This window comes from Phacochoerus africanus, chromosome X (genome assembly GCF_016906955.1).
Source record: "Phacochoerus africanus isolate WHEZ1 chromosome X, ROS_Pafr_v1, whole genome shotgun sequence".
Classification (NCBI taxonomy): domain Eukaryota; kingdom Metazoa; phylum Chordata; class Mammalia; order Artiodactyla; family Suidae; genus Phacochoerus; species Phacochoerus africanus.
In genome coordinates, this window is record NC_062560.1 from 115,182,516 (window position 1) to 115,201,999 (window position 19,484).

General features: G+C 44.2%; 1 protein-coding gene across 9 annotated transcripts in view; it reads left to right on the forward strand.

Annotated features, from left to right (window-relative positions):
• LOC125117911 (integrator complex subunit 6-like) overlaps window positions 1-18,524 on the forward strand; it is a 60,871-nt gene extending 42,347 nt beyond the window's left edge. For 4 of the 9 annotated variants that reach the window (XM_047764047.1, XM_047764040.1, XM_047764043.1 and 1 more), the window contains 9 exons: window positions 4,571-4,665; window positions 5,664-5,774; window positions 7,996-8,214; window positions 9,274-9,397; window positions 11,079-11,221; window positions 12,956-13,190; window positions 15,663-16,037; window positions 17,068-17,161; window positions 17,560-18,524. In XM_047764047.1, coding sequence (XP_047620003.1) covers window positions 4,571-4,665; window positions 5,664-5,774; window positions 7,996-8,214; window positions 9,274-9,397; window positions 11,079-11,221; window positions 12,956-13,190; window positions 15,663-16,037; window positions 17,068-17,161; window positions 17,560-17,668 — 1,505 coding nt within the window. In that variant the 3' untranslated portion in view covers window positions 17,669-18,524. Of the gene's footprint in view, window positions 1-4,570; window positions 4,666-5,663; window positions 5,775-7,995; window positions 8,215-9,273; window positions 9,398-11,078; window positions 11,222-12,955; window positions 13,191-15,662; window positions 16,038-17,067; window positions 17,162-17,559 lie in introns of those variants that run through there. The other 5 variants (XR_007132772.1, XM_047764042.1, XM_047764041.1 and 2 more) reach the window with 5 other exon arrangements.
• Window positions 18,525-19,484: the final 960 nt, after the last annotated feature.

Consider the following 19,484-nt stretch of genomic DNA (forward strand, 5'->3'; position numbering starts at 1 on the left):
CCAGAAGGTTCTGAACTAGCACTCTCAACACTTCCACCACTACTTCATGTCTGGCTTGTGTAGCCTCCATAGTGATTAGCAGTCTGGACTGCAGCGCATAGCTGCCCTGAGATGAATCCTGGCTCCGCTGTTTGCGAGTTTTGCCCCCTTGGATGAAGATACTTAACCTCTCTGTGCCTCAGCTATTTCATCTGTAAAGTGAGGATAATGATAGCACCTACCTCAGAGGGATTAGTTGGGATTAAATGAATTAATACATTTACATCACATAGAATTCACCTGGCAAACAGTAAGTGCTCAATAATACTATCAGTGTTATTATTAGTATTGTCATTATTAATATCGCTGTTATCTCAGTAGCTCCGCAAGGCACTGCTATTCCATATGAAGGATGTAATATAAAGATGGGACAGTTATGCAGAGTCTTAGTAGGAAGGAAAAGTATTAGTAAAAAGTCATCAAGTTGAGTCATATACACTTTATAGTGTCTGCAACATCACTATCGTACTGTGTAGTGCAGGAACTGTCCATGGGGTTGACCCCTGCTTCCTCTTCACAAATTCAATTATTTCCATCAAAAGTTTAATTATTTAAGCACTAAAATTTACCAGGGATGGGGAATTCCCATCGTGGCGCAGAGGAAACGAATCCCACTGGGAACCATGAGGTTGAGTGTTCGTTCCCTGGCCTCGATCAGTGGGTTAAGGATCCGAGCAGCGCAGCTTGGATCTGGCGTTGCTGTGGCTGTGGTGTAGGCTGACAGCTGTAGCTCCGATTTGACCCCTAGCCTGGGAACCTCCATATGCCGCGGGTGCGGCCCTAGAAAAGGCAAAAAGACAAAAAAAAAAAATTACTAGGGATGGATAAGTGAGGCTTGATTATATCAATGAGCTACCATAAGAATCTTGTCAATAGTCAGTCGTCACTGCCAGATTATTGCAATTGGCAAGTTCCTCTTAATCAGGAAATTAGGAAATTATTTCTTTCTATTAAAGTTCAGTAATTCCAGAAATTAAGGCATTTGTAGCAATTTTTTTCTTTTCTTAATATACCACATTCAATCACTTTTTAAAAAAATTTAGAACCGGGGACTTGGTTGAAAAATAAAGTCCAGCGGAGTTCCTGTGGTGGCTCAGCAGGTTAAGAACCCGACATAGTGTCGGTGAGGATGCGGGTTCGATCCCTAGCCTTTCGAAGTGGGTTAAGGATCAGTGTTGCCACAAGCAGCAGTGTAGGCCGGCAGCTACAGCTCCAATTCAGCCCCTGGTTCGGGAACTTCCATATGCTGCGGATGCAGCTGTAAAAAAACAAACCAAACCAAAACAAAACCAAACAACCGCTTATCTCCATATTAAGACCAATTATCATCAGGAGGAGGAAAAGAGACGAATCGGAAGAAGATACTTTGATGTGTATTTATCGCTATATAGCTGCGCTTCACAGTTTGCACTATTTATGCATTTTGCATAGGGGTTTGACGTGCATCATCTGGTTCCGCAGAACCAGCCTTGTGCTAAGGCAGCTCATTTTATAGATGAGATGGAGGCGCAGAAGGCCAAGTGATGTCTCGAAGCTCTCTGATCTTGAACTCAGGGAGCCCCTGTCTTTCTTCTTTTGGAAGCAGGACATGGGGAGAGATGAGCTGGAAAAGAAAATACCTCTCGTTGTTGAGTCTGGGCGGTGCTCTTTTCCTCTCGCTCCTCTCTCTTGTGGGTGACGGAATCTTTGATGACACCTTCGCTTCACCCGCCCGGAGACTGCATGCCACCGGAAATCCAATACCACCGAGATCATTTTCTGAGCCGCAGAGATAGCGACTAAAGCAGTGTCACCCGAACTGCTCTCTACCCTAAATCTAGACGGGAAGATTTTCTTTCCTCCTCTCGCCCCCGTTAAAAAATAAATCCGACCCGAAATCATTAGACTAAATTAGCTCCTGGGCAGAATCGTCGCAATTGGCATTGTTAGCATATTAAGACTATTATTGACTCTCTCATTATCTAATCTATTTATATCTCAATGTCGCTTCGGTCTGGTGGTATTTAAATTTGTCAGTTAGTTTCCCAAAGCTGCCTAATTCCCCACAGACTTCACACAAAGACGCGGTATAACAGGATATTTCCATGGTCTGTCCTTCCTTCCTGAATGGCCTTTAAAGGCCTGCGTGCTGCAAGGAGCCAGAAATCTCTTCAGATCTTTTTTCCTTTGTTCCTTCTACACGGTACCAAAAGAACAAAAGACCTACATTTTATGACTTTGTAAATTCATTTAAATTAGTTTCAGCAGGAGCGAATAGTTTATTATAGCCGTAAAAGGAGGAAAATATGTAGTGGCCTTTCTTAACCAAAGTAATTCAGAATTTCAAAGAATAGCCCTATTGGTAGAGAAATTATGCATATGTCATTGGGGGTGGATTCCCCCCCCCCCCAAGTAAAGCACTTGTTTTTTGGATAAAAGCCAATAAAACCTGAAGAAACAATATAGAGGATGAATTTATACTATTTTTGGTATTTATAGTAAGTGTGGCAGATTCACGTTTGTTGATGTATGCGAATATCAATTTTGAAGTAGTATATTAAAACTGTTTTCCTTACCCTCGGAAGGAAATAGATGTTTTAGAGACATTCTTTCCTTTCTTCCTTCCTTTCTCCCTTTCTCCCTTTCTTTCTTTCTTTCTTTCTTTCTTTCTTTCTTTCTTTCTTTCTTTCTTTCTTTCTTTCTTTCCTTCCTTTTGTCTTTTTAGGGTCACACTCGCAGCATATGGAGGTTCCCAGGCTAGGGGTTGAATAGGAGCTGCAGCTGCCAGCCTACAACACAGCCACAGCAAGTCAGGATCCAAGCCAAGTGTGCAATCTACACCACAGCTCGAGGCAACACCAGATCCTTAACCCACTGAGCAAGGGCAGGGATTGAACCTGCGTCCTCATGGATGCTAGTCAGATTCATTTCCGCTGAGCCACAGTGGGAACTCCCTAGAAATTTTCGTGTAGTGTATAGAATGCATTTAGATTATTGAAATAATTAAATTTGAGTGTGAAAAGATCGGGGATATCTGCTCCTTTAAGGAAAATATCTTTAGTTGTATTAACGATGCACACGGTATTCAAAAACCTATTTAGTCGCACAAAATTTTAAACTTCAAGCTACATCTCTACTTGCTTTTACTCGGGCCATCACCCAGTTGTTAACTAATGTTTGAGAGACCTAGAGTTTGGCTTAAAATGCCTGACTACTGAAATCCAGGAAATGAAGAGGGGGGAAATATGGAGAGACAAAAATATACACTGATTACGGAGAGTTCAAAACATAATTTAGAGCTTGCCATTATTAGCTAGACACTATTGAGGTATAATTGACGTAGTCTTTTAGTTTCAGGTGTTTAACATAATGATTCAGTATTTGTGTATATTGCAAAATGATCACCAAAATAAATCTAGTTAACATCAATCACCATGCATAGTTCCAATTTGTTTTCTGATGATAAGAAATATTAAGCTCTACTCTCTCAATAACTTTCAAATATGCAATACAGTGTAGTTAACTGTATAATCCCAATGCTGTACCTTACGTCCCCATGACTTATTTATCTTATAACTGGAAGTCGGTACCATTTGACCCCCTTTGCCCATTTCACCCACCCCCCCAAGCCCCCAGGTCTGGCAACCACCAATCTGTTCTCTGTATCAATGAGTTTGCTTTGTTGTTGTAATTTTTGTTTTATTTTATTTTATTTTTTGCTTTTTAGGGCTGCACCTGTGGCATATGGAGGGTCCCAGGCTAGGGGTCGAATCGGAGCTACAGCTGCTGGCCTACACCACAGCCACAGCAACGCCAGATCCTTAACCCACTGAGCAAAGTCAGGGATCAAACCCGAATCCTCCTGGTTCCTAGTTGGATTCGTTTCCACTGTGCCATGATGGGAACACCTGTCATTGTTGTTTTAACATTTTTTATTCACATAAAGGAAATAGTCCATCAACCAATGGCCATGGATTCCTTCTCAGATGAGATCAGAGTGTTTTTTTTGTCTTTTTTTTGTCTTTTCTTTTGTTGTTGTTGTTGTTGCTATTTCTTGGGCCGCTCCTGCGGCATATGGAGGTTCCCAGGCTAGGGGTTGAATTGGAGCTGTAGCCACCGGCCTACACCAGAGCCACAGCAACGCGGGATCCGAGCCGCGTCTGCAACCTACACCACAGCTCACGGCAACGCTGGATCTTTAACCCACTGAGCAAGGCCAGGGACCGAACCCGCAACCTCATGGTTCCTAGTCGGATTCGTTAACCACTGCGCCACGACGGGAACTCCCAGAGTGTTTTAATGTTACATTTCATGTAGCTTCACAGATTAAAGATGACTATGTAACCTGAGAATTTCATTTCCTAGAAAACTATATACTTGGGTACATAGTACCCAAAAAGATCAATCAAAAAAAACTGCAATGAAAGGTTCATCTAATGTAACTGAAACTGGAAATTTCTAAAAAATTATATAATAGGTGTGGATTGCTTGAGTTAGATCTTGGAATTCAAGCCTGAAAAAATGTAATGTTTTGTTGGATTTTCTCTTGCAGATGATTTGTTTAAAGTTCACAAGCTTAAGCCAAATTTGAAGTGGCGACAGGCTTTTGACAGCTACTTAAAAACTCTGCCTCCATACTACTTATTAGTATGTATTTCTGTGTATGTATGTACTAACTGCATCAGTGATGATTGTCACAAGAAATGTCAATGAACCAAAAACCTCACCCTTGAAATTAAATAGTTTTTTTAAATTTGTAAATTCGGGTTGCCATTGTCTTCTCAGATTATATGTTAAGTGCTTGAAGACGTCATGGCGGCACAAAAGAAAATCGTTTATTTCCTTTCACTGCCATGGTTCTCCTTATAAAACACATCTATGTTTCTCTTATAAAAACTAACCTTATGCAATTAGAATTTCGGAATTGAAGAAAAATAAGTCTGGATTCATGTATTATTTCAACTTCCCCTTTTTAACTCTAGAAATTCGCATTATGGTATTTTCCTCGGGGTGGGGGGCCCTGAGGATGTTATATTTACTTATTGCTTGTTAAATGTATCCTAGATGCAGCATGAAGTGGGGCACTGGTTGGGGGGGGGGAATCCAAAAAGAGTGAAAAGTTACTAGGTGTCATTTGGATTTTTATAATTTGAGAAAAATATTCATGACTATATTAAACTGGTCATATAATCTACATCAAGATTACCAAAATCATTTCAGAGGTGGATGTGGTAAACTTTAAGCCAAGTTTCTAGAGGTGAAAAGGCAGACTCTTAAGTGGTACCCTTGGTGTCACTGGGAAGAGAAATTGGGGTGTGTTGGTATTTACCATGGCAGGAATGGGGTGCACAACAAAATGCAATGTGAAATGATTTTATGACTTGGGAATGAAGACTGAAAGCAATTGGCCTGTTTGCATTTGCTGTTACTTGCTCTTCTTATCCCACTCTCTTCTGATTTTTTTACTTTCTGCTCCTTACTTCTCTGCTATTTTCATTGCCACTTTTTAATGTTCCATGTTTGGTTTTATGTGCAGCACCTTGACTTCTAAGAAATGAATCATGTCCCTTTGCCCCTTATAACTGAACTTTGAGTATTTTAAGATTTATTCTATTCTTACTGTTGTGTATTTTGTTTCCTTATAGCCATTAAAGAAAGCACTAAGGATGATGGGAGCTCCAAATCTGATATCAGATAATTTAGATTGTGGACTTAGTTACAGTGTTATCTCTTACCTTAAAAAACTCAGCCAACAGGTAGTATTGGTAAAAACAAACAAACAAAAATCCTTTGCCCTCAGAAGTGCATTTCCTTATTCTTTAGTGTAATTGTAATTTTCAAATTAAATGTGTATATATTTCTACACTTTATGGATTAGTAATAATGTGATTCTCTATGGCTTCTAGCTTCACCATTAAACCGCAGTTAAGGGTCTGTCAGTATCATTGGATGCTGTGCCATTTCTCCTTTTGCTTGCCAGTTTGTTCTACCCACAAGCTGGTTGATATTTGTGGCCTAAGAGGGGCAGAGGCTTAGTAGCATTATCTCGTGGGTCACATTTTGTCTTATCCTCAACCTAGTTTCTCCTCAAACCTCATTGGGCTAGAACATCCCCCCTTTTTTAGGTCAGCACACTGAGGTGTGGTGTGATTAAATGACTTGCCTGAAATCAGTTTTTAGGCAATAAAGATCAGTATGCTTTTTCGTGGAGGGGGGAGATGAGACCAGTGTATCTCACACTGGAGGGTGATAGGCCCTCCGTCTGTTCCTTTATACCCCCACCTCATTTACCATTATTCACCTTGTCCCTTGCCTGCCCCTCTCTATTAGTACCTCATCCTCCACTCACCCCTACTTATCATACTTCTCACCTCTACCTAGCCCATTCTTGCAGGGTGGAAATGTTTGAGAACTACTGAGTTAGAGTTTTACCGCCATACCTATGTGTTATGTTATATGACAAATTAATGCAGCAGCTTTACTTTCTTCGTATGCACAAATGTATTCCCAGGTAGGGAATAGAAGTAGCATGTGCACTGACAATAATGCTTCGAGTTGGATATGTTTCAAAGTTGGGCCTTTAGAAAACCGAGAGTAGCAGGCAAAAAAGTGTCAGATTTTTGACACTAAAGAATCACAATGACTCCACAATTTGGGATGCTGACACACCTTGCTAGGAACTGGCCAAAACTTAATCATAGTCTGGAGTTTATCAGCTCCTACCAGTCCAGTGTGCTCATAAATGCAAAAGAAAGTAAAGGCAAACCCTGATTTCTGGTCTGCCAAGTGCCCCTTAACCCCTTTTCTTCTCTGCTCAGAGATTTTGGTTGTTGTTAATGTTTTGTTTTGGTTATTTATGTATTTATTTTTTGATCTATTGATTTATATATTTTTATTTGATCTTTACCTTAGGCCTTTAAGGCTGTGTCAGCAGGGTATGGCCAGAAGGAGGAATAGTGAACAGAGTTGAACCTCATGCAAGTTCTGGGACCTTCTGGGACCTTCTGGGACACATTGCATGTAGAGTTTTATAGATGAGATTTCAGGACCATTTATGGAAACAGACCCTTCATTTGCCCTTATGCCTTAGTTCATGAATTAAATGTTTAAAAAGAAAATAAACACAGTTAATACCAATAATTAGGGAAAATTAATGAATATCTATGATCAAACCAGAAAAAATTCAAAATTAACTTGGGCTTACTGGACATTGATGGAATGCCACCTTTTAGAGAAGGAGAAAAGATCATTACTAATTTGTACTAGCTCTAATTACTAATTTAATTACTAATTTAATAACTCTATGACATCAGTGTTCTTTGAACCATCTCAGATGTATGTAAATCACAAAATATGCCCAATATATTGCTACAATACATTCTCAAGTAATGTTTATCAGTATGGTATAATCGTGTCTATTAATAGGATTTTTTTTGTTCTAAGTAAGAAACCTATCGAGTACATGTTACAAATTATTTACTTGGTAATACTTGTTAAATTAAGCATTACCTTTTCGGGAGGTGGCCCGATATTAGAAATAAACAGTGTGCATTTTTTTCAGATATAATGCCAATCTATGTAATCTGAATTTTAGCACTAGCATACCTTTATAAATACTCTTTATGTCTGGGTCCAAAATGAATATGTTGACTTAGTTTAGATTTTACCGTAACAAAATATGATTTTTAAATGTCTATGGATGTAATTCTTACCCATGGTTTTCATTCTCTCCATGAGTCAATCATAATTTTGAAACTAGATATGAGAAAAAAACGTAGTTATTGTCTTTCTAGCCCCCTCTCTCTGTTTGCTGTGGTAGTACAGAGAAGCACAGGAAAATGTTTAATTATCTGTTTTTCTGTGATTTGCAATTGAAATTTGTTCCATGGGGTTCTTGAAGTATTACCTTTCTTAGGTAGTAAAAATGACAGTGATAAGATGGATCTTTTCATAACATACTATGTACTTTCATTTTAGACCAAACTAGAATCAGAACGAATACTAGCCTCAGTGGGGAAGAAACCTCCCCAGGAAATTGGAATCAAAGTGAAAAATCACTCTGGAGACGGTGTGTCCTTGACTCACAATAAAAATTTTAGGAAACTATTGAAAGAAATCATAGGGGAAAGTGCACCGAGACTAACAGAACTGAATACCAAAGAATTTGCTGGCTTCCAAGTAGGGCTCTTAAACAAGGTAAGTTGTGACACAAATAGCTTGTATGTGTTTGAACTTGTCTGAGGCATTTATGTCTTTCATATTACTCTAGTTTTGAGATAATTACGATCCTGTTTTGGCCATCATAGCTATTAATGGACCAGTTGCGGATTGGCAACAGATGCCGATAAGGAATTAAATGTACGTGATGTATTTGGGGAGTTAGGTCTGTGAAAGATGAAGGAGTAAGCAGGGAGAGCCTTCAGATCCCTGGCAGAACATTCAGTGTCCGTGCAGCCATTTGGTCCACACTAAAAAGTCCTTGAAATTTGGTCCAATCCAAAAAATATTCATGAGCATATCTGGTTCATGCCAGTGGTTCTGGACAGGACCACATATCAAGGACCTTTTGGTCTGGACCAGCTGTCTCCGTGGACATTTGGGACAGGACCAGATGTTTGTTAACATCCAGATGGTTCTGCGGAGCTAGCACTGTGAGAGGACGGAGGAAGGAAGGAAGGTGGAATGCCGCAAACATCAGTATAGCTTCTAGAAAGTCTTGGCCAGCCCAACAGGGACCTCTGGCACCTCCATTTCCCACAGAGGAGGTCCTCGCTGGGCAGACCTGGCCAGGCCCCAACACCCCGGCCACTCTCAGTCGCTGGCCGGGGGCAGCCGGGGAAGGGCGTGGCCTCGGCTCGAATGCAGCAGCAGCTCCCTAAGGTCCTGCAGCAGGAGGTGCTCGGCTCATCGCAGCCCTTGTAGCCTCAGCCATTGCTTCCTGGATGGCCATCCCAGCAGCTCACCTCCACGGCTGCCCGGGGAAGCGCCTGGTACAAGCAGCGGGCCGGCAAGGCGGCCCCAGGCGCGAACCTCGGGACCTGGTGTTTTCAGGGACGCCCTTGACAGAGGGAACCCCCGGCGGCTGTAGTACTCTGTGGCTGTACTCGCGTGCAGAGCAAGGCCAGCAAAGGCCACCTTCCCGCTGTGTGAGCTGTAATGAATAGCCCTCTCGTCACTAAGATTCTAAGAGGATTAAAAATTACATTTCTCTATTCAAAGCCTCAGGAGTAACTGAGATTGTTTCATCTCAAATAGGATTTGAAACCTCAGACATACAGAAATGCTTATGATATTCCACGTAGAGGTCTTTTAGACCAGTTAACCAGAATGCGATCCAATCTGCTGAAAACACACAAGTCTATTGTCGGACAAGATGAAGGTAAGTGAACAAGGGAGTATGTTTGCTGATTAGGAAAGTGTCAAGCCGGACTTACACAAAGACGTTTGTTACCTAAGAGTACATTATTTCGTCATACTCTTCCCTGAATCCCTTCCTCTACCCATGTACAAGTTTACTGTTTTGGGGTTTAAGGGGAAGTGTGCTTTAATCAGCACATACATTACTTTTTTGGCTTTTTTTTTTCCTAGGGCCACACCTGCGGCATATGGAGGTTCCCAGGCTAGGGGCTGAACTGCAGCTGTAGCCGCCGGCCTACACCACAGCCACAACAATGCAGGATACAAGGCGCATCTGCGACCTACACCACAGCTCACGGCAGCACCAGATCCTTAACCCTCTGAGCCGATCCTTAACCCACTGAGTGAGGCCAGGGATCAAGAGGCCGGGGATCAAACTCTCATCTTCATGGATACTAGTTGGGTTCTTAACCCACCGAGCCACAATGGGAACTCCAAATCAGCACATATATTACATTATACATGCTTTAGTGCTTGTAAGTCTCAAAACAGCCCCATGAAATTGATGTTGGGTTTTTTTTTGTTTGTTTGTTTGTTTGTTTTTGTCTTTTGTGATTTTACGGCCGCACCACAGCATATGGAGGTTCCCAGGCTAGGGGCTGACTTGGAACTATAGCTGCTGGCCTACGCCACAGCCACAGCAACGTGGCATCTGAGCTGCATCTGTGACCTACACCAAAGCTCATGGCAATGCCAGATCCTCAACCCACTGAACAAGGCCAGGGATCAAACCTGTATCCTCATGGGTACTAGTCAGGTTTGTTAACCACTGAGCCACGATGGGAACTCTGATTGATGCTGTTTTTATGTCCATTTTATGGACCCTGGAACTGAGAGTAAGCATTTTAGCCGTTTGTTTGCCCAGGTATAGTGAGTTGGAAAGTGGCAGAACCTAAGTCTATTAGATTTTGGAATTGCTCACCCCAACACTATACCACGCAGCTTACAGTGATGTGTTAAATTCACATTCCTCATTTACATGAAAGAATGAACCGGATACGTTGTCCGGTGTAATTCCTGATGGTGTGAAAGTCCCCTCTGCTCTGTTTTGTTCATTTTATTATTTTTTTTAATTTTAAAAAATTATTTATTTATTTATTTTCATTTTGTTCATTTTAAACAGGGTTGTTTGTCCATTAAAATGAGTACATCTTAGCCAAGCCAACCTCCTGTATTTATATGCCAGGGTTTTATTGGTGGTGGTGGGGGGATGGGGAGGGGAAAGGGCTTTTCTAGGAAGATAGCCTATAGATTTAATCAGATTTTCCAAGAGGATGAGTCCCACTAAGCAAAGTTCTCTGGGGGATACAAGAAAACTGTGGAGCCTGGGCTCTGCAAAACACAGAACACAGAGGGTGCTCTGAGCTGGCAGGGTGGTCTGAGGAATGTCAGCCCATTCTCAAACCTGTTGTGACAAGTAAAGGAATTGTTCTTGGCCTAGTGATTTGAGCTTGTAGGCAGTAGTGATGGTAGACTGAGTACTGAGGAGGATGAAGAGGGATGATTTTAGGACCTAGGATCCCAGATTTTAGACGAGGGGTTGCCAAGATACACAATGCTAAGCCAGACTGTGACCGTGTCTTCCTAAAAAGACCATACTCTGCAGCTGTCCAGCACCTGTTTCTTTCCTGGTGATTTTACAGATTCCCTTCATAGTGTTCCAGTTGCACAAATGGGGAACTACCAGGAATATCTAAAGACATTGGCTTCTCCACTTCGAGAGATCGATCCAGATCAACCAAAAAGACTACACACTTTTGGAAATCCATTTAAACAAGATAAGAAGGTGGGATACCTATTTCCATGTCTGCCTAAATCGTGATATGCTTGCTATCATTCCTTTCTTTACGGCAAGATATATATAAATCAGAGGTTCTCCTCTTTCTTTGCTTCCTTCCTTCCTTCCTTCCCTCCTTCCTTCCTTCTTTCTTTCTTTCTCTTTTCTAGGGCCGCACCCGTGGCATATGGAGGTTCCCAGGCTAGGGGTCAAATCAGACCTGTAGCTGCTGGCCTACACCACAGCCACAGCAAGGCAGGGTCTAAGCCATATCCACGACCTACACCACAGCTCACGGCAATGCTGGATCCTCAACCCACTGAGCGAGGCCAAGGAACGAACCCGCACCCTCATGGTTCTTAGTCGGATTCATTAACCACTGCACCAAGACAGGAACTCCAATACTCATAACTCTTTTGCAGATGAGCATTACTATCTGCCCTATAATAGGAAGAAATCAAAGCTCCCAGTGCTCAGATGACTCACCCCAAGTGACACAGTTGATAAGAGCCAGGATTTAATCCCCCATTTTCCAGCTCCACAGTCTCTATTTGTTCCCACCTCCACAACCAAGTTATCTAATATCGAGGCCACCATTTATTTCCTCTGTTTATATCGTTCAGATTTCTAATGGTCTATCTAGACAGTGCTGAAATGGAAGTACTAGGTGATGTCACTTTATTGAATTGTCCTACCAGAGATATAAATGCAAGAGGTGTATATGTGTGTGTGGGGGGGCTCTATTTCTGTGTATATGATGTGAGAGCTACTCTGACTTGACCATATACGTGTGTAGATGTAGGGGGATTGTATCTGTGTTCATGGAGGAGACCATGCGACAATGACTTCTGTAGCAAAATGAGACTGAAAGATCTACTTCGCCCAAATCCTCAATTGTTTCTTCATCTTTGTGTGTCTTGGTTTCCTCATTTGTAGCACTGGAGATAACTATGACACCTAACTGGTAGAGCCGTGTGGAGTATTGCGTTCGCACACGTACGCCGTTTTGAACATTACCTGACACGTGGCACGTGCGCGATGAATGTGTTTTCCCCTTTCTGTACTGTTTTGCTTTGGGAAATGCTTTAGAAAAGTCATTGATCATGGTTTTATTCACATACTGGGAGTGCATATTCTTGGGTTATCCTTGAATGAGACCAGCTAGCTCTTAGTTAACCTTCTATACTGCGGCTCTCATCTTTTATCGATTCCCAAGGGTGAAAAGCCCCAGCCCTCGTTTCTGTCCAGCACCAAGGCAGACATGTTTGAATGTCTGTGAGGCTGCTTTTGGGGGAATGGCATTTCCTGTCTACCTGCCCTTCACCACTTACATGCAGTGCTCTGTACAGTGACGATCGATATTTCTTAATGATGAGTTTAAAGCACAAAAGCCCACCAAGGAGAATTATTTCCCTTACCAAGTGTTGATGCAAAATGGTTTGTGCTTCTTTAGAAAGGTAACGGGGTTTATTCCCCTTTTGGTTGATAAGAGTTGCTCATTCCCCAGGCTTCCTGGTTAATCATGATTGTGTTATGTTTGACCTTGGACATGACCTTACATTTTGGTTCCCTGCTTACTCCTGGATTAAAACTGAGTAGCATTTTCTGTGAACTGTCTGAGTGGGGCACTGCAAACCTTTGGCCCATCATTAGGATCTAGATTGCTGATGTAATGCATGATCGTATATGCATATGAAGAGTACCTGTTGTCTTTAACGGAATATGTTCATTGATGTTTTTTAGGGAATGATGATTGATGAAGCAGATGAGTTTGTAGCAGGGCCACAAAACAAAGTGAAACGTCCTGGAGAACCCAGCAGTCCTTTGTCATCTAAGAGAAGGCGGAGTATGTCCCTGCTGTTGAGGAAACCACAAACACCACCTACTGTAACTAACCATGTGGGCGGAAAGGGACCACCCTCAGCCTCGTGGTTCCCATCTTATCCAAACCTCATAAAACCCACCCTTGTACATACAGGTATAGAGTAGTGGTTGTGATTTCCTTATGGCTCCTAGAGGACTAAGACACTAAACAGTTTTCTTTTCCTTTGTACTCATTTCTCTTGACGTCAGTTTTTGTTCATTAAGTAAACCATTATTAAATCATCGATGGGGTAGGTACGAAGGGCCCTGTTGTGGGGGCAGAGACCCTGTTTCAAGGATCTCAATCTGCATGGGGAGGAAGAAGGGGGAAGATCCCTGTTGACATGGCCATGAATACAAGATGGAGAAATGGAGAGAGATGGCCGTGTCTGCTTGGCCAGGGCTGCGCACATCAGGGCGATAAAGTGGGCTCCCGAAGCAGCAGGAGCACATGGGCTGGAGAAGAGGATGGGGCTGCCCGTGCTCTCCCTGTCTGCATCTCTCCATGCTCTAAGCCGGTGCAGGCTGGCTGGGCCTTCTCTGCTGAAACAGGTCCCTCAAGGTCCCCAGGATTGCCATCTCTTCCTAGTGTCCTTTGACCGTTGTTCACTCCCTCCACTGTGGAAACTTATTTGGGTCCCCAGACACCACAAACTCTGGGTCCTCTTTTGCCTTTGACAGTGGCTCCTTTTCATCCTCTTTTTGCTGGTTTCATGCTGACTTTCCTGCCTCTAAATAGTATAGAAAGCCAAAGCTTGGGCCTCGACCCGTTCCTCCTCACTGTCCTTTATCCCTAGGCCATGCTATGCAGTCTCAGGGCTTTAGATAAGATTACACTTCAGCGGCTCATGTCTAACTCTAGACTACCTCTGGCTCTGAACTCCAGACTCAAATTTAACCATGGACATGATGTCTCCACTTAGCTGTTGGACTAAAACACATAAAACTCAATAGGCATCACGTGTTTCAGCTCAACCCCCAACCTTCCCTCTCTCTAAAGCAGCTCTGCTGGCACCTTCCCCAGTGTGCTCAGTGGCGCCATCCAGCCGGGCGGTGGCAAAGCTCTAACAGCCATCGGTCTCTGGGTGTACTGGTTGGGAGAGTGGAGAAGCACCAGACTGCAGTGTTTGCAGAACTCCACGCTGTGCGTGATGCCAACATTACTGATGGCCCGCTCTTAGCAGGAGGTCACCGAAACCGATCAGGAAGAGGTGGAGACCATCCACTCTCATGAGCAGTTGTGCTCTGGCACCTGCACGCCCTGATGTGATTATTTACCCGGTGATCCAGGTGGAAAAACTTACACCCACCATGATTTCTCTTTTAATTTTCTCTGACTTCCCACCCCTTGGCAAGTCCAGGCAACTTGATGCCCAGTATAAGTCCCGCATCCCACCACTGCTCTCCATTCCGCTAGTCTTCGCTGCCAGCACCTGCCCCCAGGCTACTGCAGTGGCTTCTTATCTGATCTCCCTGCATCCCATCTTCTCATCGAACCCATTTTCTGTCGCATAGCCAGAGCAGTCATGTCAGGGCGGGAATCAGATGGCGCCATGTCCATCCTGCAAGCCCACCGTCACCTTCCCCGGGCACTCAGGACAGAGTCTGACCTCCTGACTACAGTCTACCAGCTCTGCTCGCCCTGGCCGCGCCACCCTCTCCTGGCACGAGTCCCCCTTGCTCTCTCGGCCCCTGTCCTTTGCTCTCTGATCCCGGCTCCTCCACGCCTGGGCTCCCACGCTCGCCTTTCCCGCAGCCCGGACCTCTTCCTCTGCCTGGGCACAGGCCGGCTCGCCCCGCTCCAGGCTCTGCCCACAGGACACGTCCTCAGAGGGCCCTGGCCGCCCTCGTGGTCCACCGAGGCCCGCGGCCTGCCCTCTGTGCCCCGGCCCCGCGTGCTCCTTCCCTCAGACGAACCCGGGCTGGAATTGCGGGCTTGGGTCACGGGACACTTGCTGCCTGGCCTCCCCGTGAGAGTGAACGTCCGTCCCCCCAGGGCAAGGACTGCTTCTGTGTGTCCTGCCGGCTGCCGCCCCCCCAGCTCGTGGCACGGTGCCCGGCCCGGAGGAGGATGAGCCCCTGGAGGAGAGGTGCCAGGGCCGGAGCACAAGGAAGTGCGCTTTTCTGCGCCAGGAAAGATGCGGGAGAGGCCCCCGGGCGGACAGGGACTCGGGCGATGGAGGACCTAAAGAGCCTCCAGACCTAACGGCCACCTCCTCGGGCTCCTCAGAACGTCTGAGGTAGGAGGAGGGAGCCTGAGCGCGGCCTGTATAGAGCGTGGCATTTTATAGGTAAATTCCAGAAATTTCATGACTCCACGCGAGACTTGCTGCTTTTCAGCTCGGAAAGCCCAAGCTGCAGCCAAACCCTCCGCGCCGGGGATCTGAGAATGTCTGTTCGTCTCCGCCCTTTCTTTTGTTCCATATGTATTCGTGGCGCCGCAGAGAGAAGGCCGCGCTCTTGTCGCCTCGCCTTCCCGAGCCCGCTTCGAGGGCTCTCCGAAACAATGTCCTCAAAACTGAGGAGCCCCGGGATCTGTGGGGTCGCTCTGCCGCCTCACAGCGCAACGTCCGCCTTTGCTTTCCAGATGTTCCCGTCGCTCCCGAGGGCCCTGAGGAGAAGCTGGAGAATGGTCGCCTCTCGCCGGACGCCTTCTTGTCCAAACCTGCTGCGCCGGAGCTTTTGAATGTGGCCGGAGACGCCGTCCCGCCCGGCCAGTTCGAGTCTCTGGCTGATGGTTTCACGGACCTAAGGAAAGACCATCTAATTCACAAGGCCGCCTGCAATGCGCTCCTGGGAGGAGCCCCAAACTGCAGTGTCCCTGTAGACGATCAAAAAGCCCCGACGACCTCTGCCTTGGAACCTGGGCCAAATACTTTGCAAATGACTCCTGCCATGGCCCAGGGAATCAATGCTGATATAAAACACCAGTTAATGAAGGAAGTTCGAAAATTCGGACGACGTAAGTAGTGAAAGAACATGCACCAGTAATGTCATGTGAGGTCCCTTTCCTGATACGAAGGCTCCCAGGCTAGGGGTCAAAGGGGAGCCGAGGCGCTCAGCCCCCCCCCCCCCCCCCCCCCGCTAGATCCTTAACCCACGGAGGTAGGCCAGGGATGGAACCCATGTCCTCCGGGATACTCGTTGGGCTCTTAACCCGCTGAGCCACGACGGGAGCTCCTCATTTTATGATTCGCAATAGACTCAAGGTATCTCTTGAGGTGCATTTTGGGGAAGTATTGGGTTTTCACATAATTTAAAATGATGCCTTTGCTTTACCTAAAAACACCCCATACACCTTTCTCTCCACCCCCGCCCCAGCTTGTTTATCCTAACAGTTTCCTTTCGCTGTTGTAACAAGTTAGCACAAACTTTGTGGCTCAAAACTGTATTATGTCATAGTTATCGTTGTGGAAGGCAGATCTACAGTGCTTTTCCCTGGGCCAAAGTGGAGGTGTTGGCTGGCCAGCGTTCCTTCTGGAGGCTCTAGGGAGGATGTTTTCTTGCCTTTTTCCAGCTTCTAGAAGCTGCCTGTCTGTATTCCTCAGCTGGTGGCCCCTTCCTCTATTTTCGAGCCAGCTGTTCTAGCCCCTTCTCTCCTCTCTAAGCTCTGCTGCCATCCTTGTATCTTTTCTCTATGGCCTCCTTGTCGTAAGGATGTTTGTGAGTACGCTGGGTCTGCATGCATAAACTTGGATAACCTCCCTGTCTCAAGATCCGTAAGTTAATCACATCTGCACAGTAAAGTGTCATTTGCCATATAAGGTAACATGTTCACAGGTTCCCAGAATTAGGACATGGACAACCTTGGGGGCCATTTCTCAGACAAGAGTTTCCCTAGCAGATATATGCAGATGTTTTGATTTGAGTGCTGAAAATACAAACTGTACCTAACTTACCACACATGAAGAATGATTTCTGAGGATGTGTGAAGGCTGAATTTTAGTTTTCCATCCATATTTTTAAAAACACTACTTTTTAAATATCTTCAGGGTATGAAAGAATTTTCGTTTTGCTTGAAGGAGTGCAAGGACCTCTTGCAGTCAAGAAACAATTTGTTGAATTTACCATCAAGGAAGCTGCAAGGTAGGTATAAGGGGGAACTCTTCATTGTGGCTTTTTTCTCTTTTAAGCAGTAGGGCCCACTGGAAGACAGGCAGAGGAACTGGTACTGCCTTGCGTTTCTAAGCCCTGGCCCTGCCTCACAGTTACACCTGTCTCCAGAGGCCTTTAGATTGATATTATCTGAGTCCAACTCACTCATCCGAGTCTATGGAACCTTCTAGACTCTTCACACTTTGAGGTGGGCTTGGGCACTCAGTTGGCACTGTTGGTATTGGCTAAGCCCTATCTTTACATGAAGATACATTTTCTATTTCCCACTTAGATTGTCAGTTCCACTTTGTACCCTGAACAGTGCCTTACACATCATAAGTGCTTTAAGGACCTTTTGGTTAATAAAATTTCTTTTTATTTATTCTTAGGTTCAAAAGACGAGTCTTAATTCAGTACCTTGAGAAGGTACTAGAAAAAATAGAATCACATCACCTTCTCCTCAACGTCAATCACATCAACAGCAGATCATCATGTTAATGCAAAGAGCAAGGAGAAAAAAAGAACAAGCTTTCTGTGCTGCAGGCTGGAGCAGGATATTGTTGAATATCCTAGAATATTTTAGTCAAGGGAACTGCCTTCCAGAGGCTAAGAAAAAGCAGTGGAGCTTTTTGGCATATGATTCTCTGGCAGTAAAAGCTGGCTTTTGCCCCATGCATTTTCTTGGAAGGTATTAATTTGTAGTTTTGTGGTTCCTTTTCCCAAGTGAGGAAGGTGATGTGATTCATCCAGCAGGTGAAATTGTCAACACTGTCGCCCCTACCACACTTTTTGGGATAAGGGTTCACTCTTGAACTTGGCTGTCCTGGGCATTTCCAGAGTGACTTGGTGCTCTTAAACGGTGTCCTTTCGAAAGAATAGGTGTTCAGATTCCAACTAGTTATCTTGTGTGTGCTGAACAAAGTTTTCAACAATTCCTAGTTGTGCCTTTTCAAACATGCAATATTCAGGACAGTTTGGATCCAAGAGCAAGAAAGCTGCTATTCAGGTAACTTATCTCGCCGTGGGAGGGGCAGGGAGAGTCAGTAAACAATCTACCTCCAACTTTCTTCTATTTTGTCTAGAGACATTGCAAAGTGCACCTGAGGCTGCCCCAGGCCCTGACGTTTGTTCTCGTATGTGACAACAGAGAATCTTCAGGTGGACTTAGGCATTCTGTGCTTCAGAAGCACTAAAAAAAAAAAATAGTGTATATATTTCCTTTAATGTTTATACAAAGGTTTATATGGAGCAGTATTGTGATGTTTGTATTCATTTGCAAAAAAATTAAGTGTACAAAGAGATTTTGACTTTGCATATATAAAATAAATCATTTTATTGATTTTTCACAAGTTCATTAACGCTCAAGAAACTTCTTGCTTTCTCTTTCTTGTGATTTGTTATTCCTTTTGGGGGAAAGAAAAAAGTGCACCCTGGGTTAAGACGTTAGTGTAAGGACTTAAACGTCAAAACGTCACTTGTAGAACTGAAGGATATTGGTGAAAATGGTGGGGTAGCGTACTCTCGGGGTTAGCCCCTCTCCAGAAATACTGAAAACACTGGTAAAAATGAGCAGAATCAAGTTGGTTGGAACTCTGGAAGACAGAGGTTTACAGCAACCGAGGGAATGTTGAGTCATGAGAAAAGCCATTGAAATTGCGTTTGTCTGTTTCAACCTGTCTAGAGGGCTCCCTGAAGGACTGACCCAAGGGGATTGATTTTTTTTTCTTTTTTCTAAAAGTATAGTTGATTTACAGTGTTGTACCAATTTCTGCTGAACAGCAAAGTGACCCAGTCATGTATATATTCCCTCTCTTATATTATCTTCTGTCATGTTCTATCACAAGTGATTAAATATAGTTCCCTGTGCCGTACAGTAGGGCCTCCTTGCTTATCCATTCTAAACGTCATAGTTTGCATCTACCAACCCCAAACTTCCCATCCATTCCACTTCCTCCTCCTCCCCCTGGGCAACCACAAGTCTGTTCTCCATGTCTGTGAGTCTCTTTCTGTTCTGTAGATAGGTTCATTTTGCCATATATTAGATTCCACATACAAGTGATATCATATGGTATTTGTCTTTCTCTTTCTGACTTAGTATAGAATCTCTAGTTGCATCCATGTTGTTGCAAATGGCATTATTTCATTCTTTTTATGGCTGAGTAGTACTCCATTGTATGTGTGTGCCACATCTTCTTAATCCATTCATCTGTTGATGGACATTTAGGTTGTTTCTATGTCTTGGCTATTGTTAATAGTGCTGCTATGGGTGCATGTTATCTTTCTGAATTATAGTTTTGTCCAGACATATGCCCAG